Source organism: Equus przewalskii, chromosome 9 (genome assembly GCF_037783145.1).
Source record: "Equus przewalskii isolate Varuska chromosome 9, EquPr2, whole genome shotgun sequence".
Taxonomy (NCBI): domain Eukaryota; kingdom Metazoa; phylum Chordata; class Mammalia; order Perissodactyla; family Equidae; genus Equus; species Equus przewalskii.
The window spans coordinates 39,829,622-39,844,673 of NC_091839.1; the positions used below are offsets into that span (position 1 = coordinate 39,829,622).

General features: G+C 40.9%; 1 protein-coding gene across 1 annotated transcript in view; it reads left to right on the plus strand.

Moving 5' to 3' along the window:
- Window positions 1-6,115: 6,115 nt before the first annotated feature.
- The window catches only part of SLC35A1 (solute carrier family 35 member A1), a 29,158-nt gene continuing 20,221 nt past the window's right edge, over window positions 6,116-15,052 (plus strand). Inside the window, exons 1-2 of the mRNA XM_008515160.2 lie at window positions 6,116-6,487; window positions 11,654-11,831. Of these exons, the coding sequence (XP_008513382.1) occupies window positions 6,472-6,487; window positions 11,654-11,831 (194 nt within the window). The 5' untranslated portion in view covers window positions 6,116-6,471. The remainder of the gene's footprint in view (window positions 6,488-11,653; window positions 11,832-15,052) is intronic.

Here is a 15,052-nt window from a genome sequence, read left to right on the forward strand (position 1 = left end):
CTCTGTCCATTCATCTTTTATTTGTTAGAAAAAATTGACAGCATCAAGACTGAAATTATGATGCTATCTGGAAATTTTACATAAAATATGGATTTTTGCCCCTTGAAAAAATCAGAATACCTGGCAACACTTGGCCAGTAGTAGCTGTGCGCTTTAATAGACAGGCACTCCCAGTTCCAAGTCCTGCTGCCTTACAGACCTCCCCCTCCGCTTCTTCGCCTTATTTACCTGACCCCGTAGGCAGTTGTGTTTAGGGCCCTTGTGAATGCCTGATAGCTAAATTTTAGAGCTTACATACTTCTAATACCAACTCATAGATAATAAAGGCTCCAAGATGGAGAGGCTGTTAAACCTGCTTTAATAGCTGGGGGTCATTTATATTTAGCATATTTTTTCTGCCTAGGTGACTTTTACTAAGGTGTTTGTATAATTTGTCTTCTATGTAGGTTAAATGTTATTTATAATATGAATATGTTTCAAAACCCACTTTCCACAGATTTTATAAAGGTAAACATCAAACACACCTACTTCTAAGTTTTCATGATTTTCACACCTGTAGTTTAAAAGGATGTTAAAGATAGGCTGGCTGGCTGTTGAGGCAGGACAGGGAGCTGTACCTGAAGGAGAGGGGATGGTTAGAGCTAATACTAAAGTTTGCAAGATTCACGAATTTGATTTTATCTGTTCTATCAACCCTCATTTGATTCTGCAAGATTCCTAAACACAGAGAAGAATGACTCATAAGCCACAATTTGGGGTTATCAAGTTAAGGCTGAAAGTAAAATTGCCAAGTGAGGGCTGGCCCTGTGGCCGAGTGGTTAAGTTCGCGCGCTCCACTGCAAGCGGCCCAGTGTTTCGTTGGTTCGAATCCTGGGCGCGGACATGGCACTGCTCATCAAACCATGCTGAGGTAGTGTCCCACATGCCACAACTAGAATGACCCACAACGAAGAATATACAACTATGTACTGGGGGGCTTTGGGGAGAAAAAGGAAAAAATAAAATCTTTAAAAAAAAAGAATTGCCAAGTGAATGAAATACCAAATCCAACTTGAGAAGCTAAACTTAATATCAGAAAGTCACCTGGTAAGTACAAGAGAATCAGAGTGAAGGGACCTGGATCAAATGGTAAACTCATCCTCTCCCAGGACCTCCACCCTCTACCCAAGCCCCATGCTCTCTAAAGATTTCCAAGCACATGCTGAACCCAGTGTCGGAGGTCACCCCCATTTCAGCAGGTCACAGGCTGAACTCATTTTCTTTGCCAAACTTGTTTCTCCTTCTGAATATCCTTCTGTGGTCAGAGGCATCAACACCTACCCAGTAGCATAAATTAAAAACTTCTTTATTGTTTTTGTCTCACGGCCCTTACATTTAACGAGTCATTAAGCCCTGTTGATCTGGCTTGACTCATCTTTGGGATCCTGTCTTCCTACTCTCACCGCCACTGCTGGAGTTTAGGACTTAGTCCTATTACCTGACTTATCAGCATGATTTTTCTAACAAGTAAATCTGACCACGTCATCTGCCCCCTCCCCCAAACCTTCACTTCCCTTTGCTTAAAAACCAACAACTCTTTCCCGTTACCCAGGGGATCAAATAAAACCTCCACATATTATGTAAGACTTTTCAAAATATATCTATTTTTATCTTCCAGTTTCATTTTCTGCCCCTCTCATGCTCTCTATACACACTGTACATATTAGGCAAATTGAACCAGAACTCTTCAAATATGTCCTGGTCTTTAATACCACCACTTTCTGCTGTTGCTTTTCACTCTGTCACCTGGAATGTACTTCACAGACACTCCCATGAAATTCTGTTTGTCTTCAAACAGGCTGATCAGGTTTTACCTTTTCAGGGAAAATTTTCCCTGTCACTTCTGAGAGAATTAATTTCTTCTTCCTTTGGATTTTGACTGGATTCCATTTATACTCGTATTATAGCACTTAAAGTAAATAGATGTGTATGTGTTTGTCTATATTCTTCCTGTTAGATTGTGAATTTCTTGAGATTTGAGCTGTGTGTTAGTCATTTTCATATCCCTGACATTTGTATAGTTTCTTGTTGTATGAATGAATGAAAAAAAAAACAGGAATGAATGAAAGGACAAACTGGAAGCAAGGCATTGGTCAAGTGATTATTTTACCAGTTAAGGGGGGAGTTGAAAAGAGTTGAACATCAAAATAGCTATTGGAAAAGAAGAGAGAGAAAAACAGAGAGGGAAATGGAGATTATTTTGGGGGAAGTGGTGGTAAATAAAACTGGATAAGCAGGGTTTGTGTAGCTTTTGTAGGACTTTGAAAGCCAGGCAGAGGACTATGTTGCTTTCCATAGTAGGACATTAGGAAACCACTGCAGATTCTTGAAAGAAGATGAATTGTGGGAGAGGGATTCTGGAGTGGGGAAGGTGGCTAGGAAGCTGTTGCAAGAACTAGGGCATGTGGTAATGGATAACATGATAAGGCAAAGGTGAGATTTAATGAAGGGGATCTCACATCTCAGGAAGGGAAAGTATGACCTTAGGGTTTCTACCCTAGGAGACCAAGGATAACTGGGAAGAGGAACTGTTTGGTCAAAAAAGATAACGTGTTCGGTACTAGAAAATTTGGGTTTAAGGGATGACAAAAATAGTAAGGCAGAGCCCGAATTTGAGCTGGATAGAGATAATTTGGGAGTTCAGCTCCAAGGGAATGGGGATGAAATGAGGAGGAAGAGACGAAATAAGATGGAGGAGCAGTCAGAAGAGTAGAAAAAGACATAAAGGAATCTCTGTTGTCATGGAAGTAAAGTCTAGGGCTGCTACTTACTAGCCGTTACTTAATATCTCTCTGCTGCAGTCTCTTCATCATAAAAGTTGGGATGATAATAGTTCCCAACTCATTGGGTTGTCAAGAGGATTAAATGGGTTACCACACATAAAGCATTTATATGGAAGAGCTTTGTCAATGTCAGCCAAGGGACGAGAGAGTCTCCGATGTCTCATTCTACCGCACTCCCATCCTCATTTTTCCCACTTTCTATTTTCTAGCTCTCAGTTAGTGCCTAGAATAATGCTTAGCACATTATGGCTCTTAATAAATGTCTGATGAATGAACAAACGAGGATGAGGAAGGAGAAAAGGTCAATGGAGCAGGCAACTGCTGAGCTCTGTTTCAACAGAGTTGGCTTGAGTAGAAATAAGATTGCAGCAAATTAAGCAGAAAATCGTAGAAATAAGTACAGACTACATTTCAGGGACTGTTTGGCAGGAAAAGGAAAATGAGATTATGGTAACTAAAAAAGGAAACAGAGGCAAGGGAGAGTTAAGCCCAAATAAGAAATGTTTAGATATTGATGATGATTACTCATATTTACCTCTCCTAGTGAAGATATTCAATTTTACATCATCTCCTTGTGTTTTTTTATCTTCTCGGTTATAAAATGCAACAATTCTTCTGGCTTGTCTTTAGTAATATTACACCATAGGAAACAGTTCTTTTAAAATAACAATAACCTAGCAAATTGGTTTTGGATATTTAATAGCAGAATGAGAGTAAAATGCTTAAACTGTCAGGGAAACAATTGTGTTTAGGTATCTGCATTTATCTCCGTGTTCTCATGGTTAATGGTTGACTATACTTTAAACTTTAGCACTTTTAATAATCTGTTCTATAGCTACCATATTTGATTTTAACTATAACCCCGTTAAGCCTTTTAGTATTTGCTTACTGCACAGGCTTTTTGTTTGATTCAGTTCACACTTTTACTTTATTACCATTGGATAAAGTACTGGGCTTCCTTTTATACAATTCGCTGAGACTAGGGTAGCTCTGATGCTTGAGAAGAGATAGAAAGGAGCAGGGCAAATACTGCAGCTTGAGAGTGACAATCAGGAATATCAGTAGGGTCTCAAATGGCAACAGCAGTAGCTGCCTGAGGCACTGTAAGGTTAGCTCATTATCAGGCAAAGGACCTTGTGGTCCACATGTTGAAGATTGCTGCTGCTTGCACTAACCAGGGTTGTACAGAAAGCTGGGCATAAATAAAAGAAACACATCAAGCCAAGAGTTTTTCCTCCAAGATTTAGGATAATTCAGAATGAGAAAGTAAAAATTAGCTCGAACTAAGAATCTAAATATCTGCTTGGCCATTCATTCAGCTGGGATAACAAACAGAATTGCCAGCTGCAAAGTTAACAGGAAATATTTCTCCCAAGGATATGCTGCAGCTGTAAAGTATAACAACCACCCCTCTTTTGAGTGTCTAATTTATAACTCACTGAAAAATTTTGTTCTCTAAGTCATACACTATTTAGGAAACTTGCTGTTGAAATTCTATCAGTAAGAGTGAAACACCCCACTCTTACTGGGAGGATTTAAGTCACTTTGACACAAAGAAGCAGCCCCAATTTCCAACCTACGTGCAATCTTCATTTAAGGGGCTCCTGAATACAACAGTCCACATCTATAATAACTTTATAGTTTCCAAGAAACAGGATCCTGAGACTATTGTGCAGTCCAGATCTGATGGCGACTTCTTTACTCACAGCCCTGCTTTGAGTCTCTCAAAACACTGCTTCCTTTAAATTTCACCTGAGTCTGTCCTTCCCCCAATTCTATAACTCTTTATTTTCCTTTGTATCCTAAGATATCCCTGTTCCTCTGGTGTGTATTTTCCCTCACTGAAATGGGTCAATAATCCTGACTCTGACTATAGGTTTGTCCCTGGCAATCAAGTTGGGCTGATCAAGTTAGGACAAGAGGCATCAAAATCTAGTTAAGCTTCATGCCAAGAGAGTAGAAAGTCTTTGTGGACAACGAAAATTTATAAGAAAAGTAGAGTTCATCAGCATGATATGTTATGTGAACCAGAAATGCCACAAAAATGGCCCAACAGAATTTCACCCACCACCATAATTGTGATTAGTTCGTGTGTGTGTGTGTGTGTGTGTGTGTGTGTAATACTATCCTCCACCAGAAGGAACCAAAGTTCCTTGAATTATAGTTGATTCCTCAACCTAGGATGGAAGAATCAAGATTGGCCTGGAACCTCTTGTTGTTGCCAGAAATAAAAAATCTTGTGCAGACTTAAAGAAAGGAGTAGGCTTACAAGGGCCGTACTGGACAACCTGAACATCAAAAAGAGAATAATTATAGTTAACTGAAGTAAGTTGAGACTATAATGATACCCCAAAATGGGAGGAAATAAACAGACTGTACAAAGCACTAGCTGTAAAACAAAAGGAAGGTGTGAGAGAATATTTTCAATTTTTAAAATTAATTTCAAGGACACATATGAGTTTTCTGTTTAAGTGTATGTATAAGAACATACACTGGAACTGAAGAATTAATTCCACAAGTGAGAATGTACCAATTACAAGAAGAGCTGGTTAGCACCAGCGAGCACACATACAACCAGGTAGATGGAGGGTCCAACGTATTTCAAAATGAGATTAATCAAATGTCTAACTCTACAAAGTTAGCTGTGATGCTAATAAAGCACGCAAAATTTTCCAATAGTGTTAATAGAATGGATATATCTAAATGTATATTAACAATAAGACAATGGCATATAACTAACCACTCAAAACTCTAAAGTCATTTTGCGGAAAGATCATGCTATAGAACGTGTAGGCTGCTGAACATCTCACAATCTTGTACCCCTGTTCTTGTAAGGGCTGAGGTACCTTTATTGTATTTTTAACCAATCCACATATCTTGAACGCCTTTTATTTTGCCAATGAATTATTTCTAACATCGTTTTTGCTAATATCCTCTAGTGAAAGAGGAGATTATAGCGGTTGAAGTAAATGCCTGTTGACACGTCTAATACTTTTGAAGATTTTTCGATGTGTGAAGATCACATAGTTACAATGTCTGGCTGGGTAAATATAATCAATGGCAGTGCTGACGATTAAGGACACAGGCACAAGACTTCTGAACAATATGTAATATAAATTATATTAAGTTTAAATAAGAGGTAAGGTAATGGAAGGTAATGAGCGAGGCAGAAGTTATAAAAGTTGCTGAACGTAGTTCCTGTTACTTTATGAGTTCTGGGAGCTTCTACAACAGCTTTGACAGTTATGAATCACGGTCTAACCTCAAATCCTTATTTGCTGCCCAATCACCTCAGTGAGGACTACAATTCCCAGAAGGCAGCGCTCCCTCCCTTGACTCGGCTTCCTCAGCCGGTCGGGAGTTGTAGTTTACAGAACAACGCTTTCCAACCGAGTTTTACGCACTTGTCAGCAAGGACTCGGTCGTAAAAACCTCTCTTCTATCTGGTCTTCCCATTTTCGGGAGTAGCTCGGATTCCAGAGCCTAATTTTCGAGCTTGGCTGGGCGGGAGGTGGAGGGCTGGCCGGCCGGCGAGGCGCTCTAGGCCGAGGGGTGTCGTATCTATGACCGCGGGAGGCGGTCCCCGGTGTCCGGCGCAGGGCGCGCGGAGGGGGCGCGCGTCAGTTCCGCGCGGGGCTGTCGGGGGACGATGGCCGCATCAAGAGGTGAGGCCGCGGCCGCCGGGCAGGGGAGCTCGCGGGGGACGGGGGCCGGCTAGCGTCAGCGCGTGTTCGCGCCTGCCGGCGGCCGACCCCCCTGCGCGCCCGCTGGGCCCCGGAGCCGGGCTGAGGCGGCGGGCTTCGGGCGTTGGTGTGGAGCCCTCGCCGGTCAGGGAGCGCGGGGCAGTGGGCTCCCGCTGCGGCTGCTGCCCCGGGGCCGGCTCCGCGCAGGGCAGGACGTCGGCCCGAGGCCGCCGGCCTCCGGGAGCTGGCGGTGGGTGGAAACCGAACCCCGACGGGTCCGGGCCGCGGCGTCCCCGGAGCGGGCTGGACCGCATCGCCCCGCGGGAGGACCGCATCTCTCCCGCGCGCCTGCCCTGCGGATGCCCGGGGGCTTGGGGGCATGCTCGGTGTCAGAGGCTGGGCGGCGGCCGGGCCGAGGGACAGCCGCGGAGAGCGTCACCGGGCATTGGAACGGCACTGAAGCCGGAACGGGACGGAGACGGCAGTCGTTAACAGAGTGCCTCCCGAGGAGGGTGCTGTATGTAGTGAGAAGGGACACATTCGTATTTGGGGTGGAGGGTGAGAGACATCCCCCGTCGCCCAGCGATGGCACGTCAGAGTAAGAATACTTGATGACTAACTGCCATTTCGTGAGGGTGAGTCTGAATAACTCCGCAGCACTTTTGTTTTGCTCAGCGTAGTAAGTTAGGACCAGAGCTGAATTTCTGGACCCTAGAGCAGTAGCTAGGGGAGACTGGGCCCCGCCCGGGTTCTTTCTCCACCCTTCTCTCATAGAACACTTGGCTTCACCTCTGAGCTCAATGTTGAGCAAATATTTAAAGAATAGGTTTCTGCATAGATGCCGGATGATCTTCCTGTTTGGGGAGCCACGTTGATCATTCAAGCCCTGCCCAGGGGCATTGTCTGCAGGTGCCTGTGCTTCTCTCATGCATTCTCCCATTTCAAATAAGTTCAACCTTAAGAGTCTTTTTGTAGCAATACAGGAAGTAAAGGGGAAAAAAAAATAGAATTGTTTTGATAACTAACATGGAATGGGGACCAGCAAGATTAATGATGAGCGAAACTTCAAAATTACAGAAGTCAAATCATTATCTGAAATAGTTACAATTTATAGATTTAGACCTATTGCCAGTGCATAGTTGTTGTGCCTTAGTCATGTTATGGCCACTAGAAATGTGTAATACTAACAAAATAGCAGTTTCCATAGCTTCCAAGTCTTCCCCAGAGGGCTTCTTTATCTGGGACCTCCTGAATTTCCAGGTTCTCAGGTATTACAGATAATGTCCCTGTCAGGACGGGGAAAATCCCCTTTTTTCCCTTCTTGTCTTCTTATGGTTGGACTACTAACAAAATTGACACAAGACCAGATTAACAGGAGAATAATCCAGTTTAATACGTACAGATTGGAGATCATAGAGAAATGATGCTCGAAGAGTGAACACAGCAGGCAGTATATCTATCTTTTACACAAAGAAACCATAAATTTGTGGGGGATGACAGGGCAAAGAAACCTAGATGTGAGGTACGTAATTAGTGAGGAATTTCTGCAGAGTATATGTTGGTGTTGCAATCCAATGTATACATCAGGATAGATGCGGAGAGGGCTGATGGCCACTCTGAGTTTATTATAACCAGCGTTTCAATCTATACATAGCTTACATCTGTTAAACATACTCAGGTGTCCTGGACAAGGTAATTAGCGAATGCCAAGAATTCTCAGTGATTTCTCAAGGAGCCCTCCCTCGGCCTCTGTTTTGATATTATCATGTTATTGCTGTACTCGTATATTTTATCTCGGAGCATGCAAGACCTCCTAGGCAGCGGCCCCTCCTGCTCCCGATATCGGGTCTCCATCTGTGCCCCCAGGTGACCGTGCCTGGCTTAGGTTGCCCCACCCTGGAGGTCTTACCCGTCGTTGGCTAACTGGCCTTCTCACCTCTGGGTCTCAGTTTGTTGGCAAGCCTTTTCCAGTGATTATTAACCCCTCCTGTGTCAGGGGCGGCTACAGTATAGGCTTGAGATAGTAAATTATCAAGGTTTGTTTATGTGCCTTCTTGCCCTGAATCCCCCAGCTCTGGTGATAAGGATGCGGGGCGAGCTCATTTCTCATGGAAGATTGATTTCCTGCTTTCAGGGGCACAGAACCAGGAGGGTCAGAATGCCCTTTTTGCTTCTCAAGTAACTTTAATTCAAGATAATCAATATGCTATTATGGGATATTTTGGGGTGGCCTGCCCTAGGCCCCAATGTCCCCTTTAAAATATAGTAAAATATACCTGAAAAAAATAACTTCAGACTGTAAATTTCTTTGGGGCTGCATTTTCCACACAGAAACAGATAATTTGTGGGAGCTAATGGGAACTTTGTGAGAAGCAGAAAACAGTGCAGAAGTGCCAGTTCAACAGTGCAGTTGACTTGTGGGCTAGGTGTACAGTTACTGGCCTTGGGCGTGATTTGAATACTGAGCAAAATTTACATCGATTATGTGTCATGGACTTTTGATACTACCCTGAAAAAATTGAAATTGCTAATAATTGAAATTTCATACTGGAGAGTTTGTGAATAGAGTAAACAGGAAATGTTTTGATCTAATGTTAAACTGAAGTTAGAGAAAATACTTAAAAGCATTAAGTATTTTTTAAAAGTTTATATATGTTTTTAAAATGGTATTCCATACCAAGCCCTGTATGTTTTACAAATATCTAAACTTACTTAATTACTCTTCCATTTAGATCAGTAGTTATTTTCGAGAATATAATAGATATTCCCATATAATCACTATGCAAATGGGTATACTTGTAAAGTTGGTGACAATAATAATTCTAGGTCAGAATATGTTTGTAGGCTGTAAATATTTGGTTTAGTGTTTAAACATCCACTATACTGTTTTTGGAATCAGGAATGTATATAACAGCTAAAATAAAGTAGCTTTTGTTTGGCAGTCCTACCTCTCTTGTTTATGAAACTGTGGATAATCTGGGACATGGGTTGGCAAACTTTTTCTGTAAAGGGCTGGATGGTCTCTATCATGACTACTCAACTCTGCTGTTGCAGGGCAAAGAAGTAGCCATAGACTGTTAGGAAACAAATGAGCGTGGCTGTGTTCCAATAAAACTTTATTTATGGACACTGAAATTTGAATTTCATACAATTTTCACTTGTCACAAAAGGTTATTTGGTTATTTTAAAACGTTTTTTCCAGCCACTTAAAAATGTCAAACTGTTCTGAGCTTGTGGGCCATATGAAAAATGAGATGAGCTGTAGTTTGCTCACCCTTATCTGGAAGATGGGAAGTGCTTCTGCTGTAGAATACAGGTGTTATTGCTGTTTGTTTTTGAAGTCATACATTTTTCCCTGTGTAGGAAAGTTTTAGAACAAAGGAAGTATTGTAGTGATCGCCTTCACTTCCTTTTACATGAACATTGCTTTTTGGCTCCTCAGGTCTTTTGGAAAGAAAGTTTAGGCAGATATAAGCTCTATTTCTTCTGTTATACCGTATTACTTCTTAGTTGAAACCTGATGTAATTTTTAAAATTTGCCTACAATTTACAAATAATTCTTTAATTTACTCAGGGGAAAATATTTATGTCAAAGGACCTATTTTCTTGTAAGTTCCTACCTTACCATATCTAAAGATAATTTCTTTGAAACTCCTATTTTCTGTCCCTATGAAAGTCGTCTTTGAATTGTGGTTAGGCTCCCAAAGCAGAGAAGAGCAGCATGCTTAACACAAGGATGTAGTTACAGGAGCAGTCCAGAGTCACCCTGTGTCCCTCTGTTTCTTAACCCAGGTGGTCAAAGTGGCCCACAGGCCAAATCCAGCCTGTCGCTTATTTCTCTACGGCTCAGAGCTAAGAATCGTGTTTACAGACGGACATTTTTGATTGATTTGTTGGAACACTAACTTTGAAGACCAATGAAGTGAAATGTTACCCCTCAAAAAGAATTCCATTATTCTCCATAGTAGACCTATATTACAAAGCATTGTACTCAATTACTATATTTTGAATTTGTCAAAAAAATTGTGAGATTTTTCTCTCTTGTTACCTAAATACCTACGTGATATCCTTGATTTTGCCTTCTGGCCTGAAAAGTCTAAACTGTTTACTGTTAGCCTTTTACAGAAAAAATTTGCTGATTCCTGTTTAACCTGAGCCTGAAGATTTGAAAGAAGATTAAGGAGTGCTGGGGGATGAGTGGTGGGAGGTGTAGAAACCGTTTGAGCCTTGGGTGGTGGCAGTATCGGAGCAGGGCTGGGAGTGAGGAAGTATGAGGGAGACCTGTACCCCAGTGCTCGCAGTTTTGTTGAAAGTGCTGGACTGGCCCTGCCCGAGTTGGCTGCTGCTCAGATATACTTGCCAGCAGTTCTTAAATTGAGTGTGTGTAAGTTGTATGTATTTCCTGCATTTCAAGTTTTACAGCACTTCATTCTTAATACTCTTCTTTGTGTTATGAAAATTTTTTTTTTTTTGAGGGAGACTGGCCCATCTTCCTCTACTTTTCTATGTGGGACACCACCACAGCATGGCTTGACAAGAGGTGCATAGGTCTGCACCTGGGATCCAAACCAGCGAACCCCGGGTTACCGAAGTGGAACGTGTGAACTTAACTGCTGTGCCAGTGGGCCGGCCCCAAAATATTTTTTGTATAATGCTATGAAATGAGAGGCCAGATGATTTATTTTTTATTGTGATGAAGTTCTATATTAAGCTCCACTTTTATCACTCAATAACTCCTTTTATTTTCTTTCTGCTGTCTTTAAATTTAGAATATACATTGCTGTAATTCTGTTTATCCTGCTTTTGTGCTTTGCCTTCATAAGTTTGAATTACAAAGATATATAAAATATGTAATTTATAACATCCCAAACTAGAGTTGGTATACCACATAATCTTGCAATTGAGGCAATCCTCAGGAACAAAATCTGTCCCTAACAGTTGGTATTTAAAGTCAGTTGTATTTGCTGTATGTATGTTTGTTTGTGTTCATGTAATTGGAAAGTATTGTTTTGAAATAAATTTTTAAATATCATGGAATTTAAAATATTTTGTATTTGAAATTGGAAAGCATTTTGAAGTATAATGTTGACTAACTTATATACATAATATTGTCTACTAAATAATATCTTTTTTGCACATATTTTCCAGAAAATGTCAGTTTATTATTCAAGTTATACTGCTTGACAGTGATGACCCTGGTGGCTGCAGCTTATACCATAGCTTTAAGATACACAAGGACATCAGACAAAGAACTCTACTTTTCAACCACAGCCGTGTGTATCACAGAAGTTATAAAGTTATTGCTAAGTGTGGGAATTTTAGCTAAGTAAGTATAAATACTTTTTAGTGTATTAAATTATTATTTTTCCACTTAGTTAAGGTATTTTCTTTATTAGAAAGTTCAAGCTACATCTTTATATGTTTGATTGCTCTAGAGCAATGTTTCTTGACTCAGGGCAATTTCACTCCCTAGGAGATATTTTTGGTTGTTCCAATTTGGAGGATGCTACTGACGTCTAGTGGGTAGAGGCCAAGGATGCTGCTCAACATCCTACAATGCACGGGCCAACCCTCCACAATGAAGAATTATCCAGCCCCAAATATCAGTAGTGCTGAGATTGGAGAACTTTGCCCTAAAGCAGAGGTTGGCACACTGTAGCCCACGGGCCAGATCCAGCTTGCTGCCTGTTTGTTCCCAAATGAGACTGTATGGCTCACAAAGCCTAAACTAGTTGCCATTTGGCCCTTACAGAAAAAATTTACTGACCTCTGTTCCAGAGGAATATAATGATAATAGTTAACATTTCGTGCGTGTTTCCTGTGTTAAGTGCTAGGCACTATGCTAAGTGGTTTTCACTAATGATCTCATTTAGTCTTTATGCATTTTTTAGGTAAATACTATAATTACCCCTGTTTTGCTTGTATAGCATCTGAAGTTCTTCAGTCCTACCCTGTTAATATGTGGCAGCACTGGGCTTTGCATCTGTAACATCATAAGGGAATCGTTTTAGCTCAGGATGGTATATGAGAGGGGGTTAAGAAGAGGGCTTTGGGGGCTGGCCCCGTGGCCGAGTGGTTAAGTCTGTGCGCTCCGCTGTAGGCGGCCCAGTGTTTCGTTGGTTCGAATCCTGGGCATGGACATGGCACTGCTCATCAAACCACGCTGAGGCAGCGTCCCACATGCTACAACTAGAAGGACCCACAACAAAGAATATAAAACTATGTACCGGGGGGCTTTGGGGAGAAAAATGAAAAAATAAAATCTTTAAAAAAAAAAAAAAAAAGAAGAGGGCTTTGCAGTGACACAGACCTGATTTTAATCTGAGACTTACTGGAATTATGACTGCACACATTTCTTAACCTCTGTAAGCTTTAGTTTCTTCATTTTTTAATTGGAGAAAATAATATGGGGGTGTGAGAATTAAGTAAAATCCTGTAGGAAATTACTTGGGGAAAGAGTTATGAGATGGGGACCCATCTGGGTCATGTGGTCAGGTGAGAATTCATACAGGTTTAAGATGTGAGTTGGTGAGAGTGGGGAACCAGTGAGGAATAGCATGTGTGCAGGCTTTTAGGTAGAAACAAAATACATTAAAACACTTTTAAACTTCATTTAACAAATATTTATTGAGTGATTTCTATGTGGCAGTGTTATAAGAGGAGCTGGATATACAGGTATGAATGAAATACATATGGTTTCTGCTTGCGTGCAACTTAGGTTTAGTGGAAGAGACAAAATAAACCAGTAAACACACACATGATTACAAATAACGATGTGAAAAAAATATTCTAAAAATGGTTTGGGGAGGGAAAAAAGAACAGAAAAATAACTTGAGGCTAGATACTGTGACAGCCTACCTTGTTAGGTTGCAAGTAGGGTAAAATCTCAGGCCTTTCACAGTTTCTTACTTCAGATTCATTTTTATGGAAATTTAGCTTTCTTTAGGAGATTCTTCATTCTGGATAATGTCAGATAAATGAGACGCTTTAAAAGGCCATATTCCAAAGGCACAAGGCTCTGTTTAAAACCCCAGAACAACTTCCATATAACAACCTAAGAGTTAGTAACCTAACAAAATTTAAGGTTTAGCTTCTTTTAAGACAAATATAGGGTTATGGGAAGAAGAGAGACAGGGGAACACATTTCTTCTCTTTATTCCCAGACTTCCATAAGGAGGAAAAATTTTGACTCAGAAATGAACTAGCACTGTCAAGCATGAAATCAGTTACTTTAAACTGTAAGATCAAATCATGGGTCAATTGTTTTGTAACCATTACGAATTTCTAAAAACCAGTGTGCAAAAACAATGAGGCCTTTGGTGTAACTCAGCAGTTGGGCTTGTGTTCTGTCAAGCTACCTGCATAGACTTTTTGTTTTATTTCAGTGCTTTTCCAGCTTTGCATCACTTGTATATAGTATTTCTTATTCTTCAGCTATTTGATGTTACGGATATGGTCAGTTGTAGTTTGTTTTATGGAAATTTTTTGGAAATTATATCAACTAAAAGCACAAAAATTTCTAAAAATTCACCAGACAAATAATTGTGATGAAATAACAACAGTGTGGGAAACCAAATCCTGTACTTCATCATCATCATCACTAAGTAGTTGCTGTCTGTCACCAGCATAGTGTAGAGGCTCACAAAAGGCTCACAAAAAAAAAGAATCATGACGTACCGAGTTTTGGTCGTTGGCATTTGATAGTATATGGCTAACAAGAATTTGGCTGTGAAGAAGAATCATTTAAAACACATGGAGTTTCTAAGTGGAAAAACCACTGGAAAAAAGTTTACAAAACATGAAAGAAGTGAAATGCATTTGAAACTACTGGATTTTGAAGTGAATATAATTTTTATGGAGAAACATGTTGGCAGATTATGATGTGCTTATTCAAAACACATTGGCAGACGGGGCTGGCCCCGTGGCCGAGTGGTTAAGTTCGCGCGCTCCGCTCCAGGCGGCCCAGTGTTTCGTTGGTTCGAATCCTGGGTGCGGACACAGTGCTGCTCATCGGACCACGCTGAGGCGGCACCCCACATGCCACAACTAGAAGGACCCACAACGGAGAATATACAACTATGTACTGGGGGGCTTTGGGGAGAAAAAGGAAAAAAATAAAATCTTTAAAAAAAAAAAAAAAAAACACATTGGCAGAAACAGAATACCTGCTATTCATAGCAAGGAAATATTTTGTTTCTTGTAAGAAATGGTTGACTTTTAGAGGGCATCTGTAAAAATGTTAACTTCTTGGAACGGTAAAAGAGTGAAAGATAGAGAATTATTTCAACCTATGAGGTATTTCATATATGTGTGTGTGTATGTGTGTGTGTGTAACAGTATAATGAGAAACCACAGAACTAATATAAAGAGGAACACACAATAATAAGTGCAGTATGTTTAGACAAAGGGAAGTCACCTTGTTTACGAAATATCAAGAGTCAGTCTGCTCTGAGGCAGCATCCTAGAATTTTACGTTGGACCTGTATTAAGCAGGCTAGGGGAAGCATAGCCTCAGTCAGTGCCCACATTAGAACCTTCAGGTCCCAG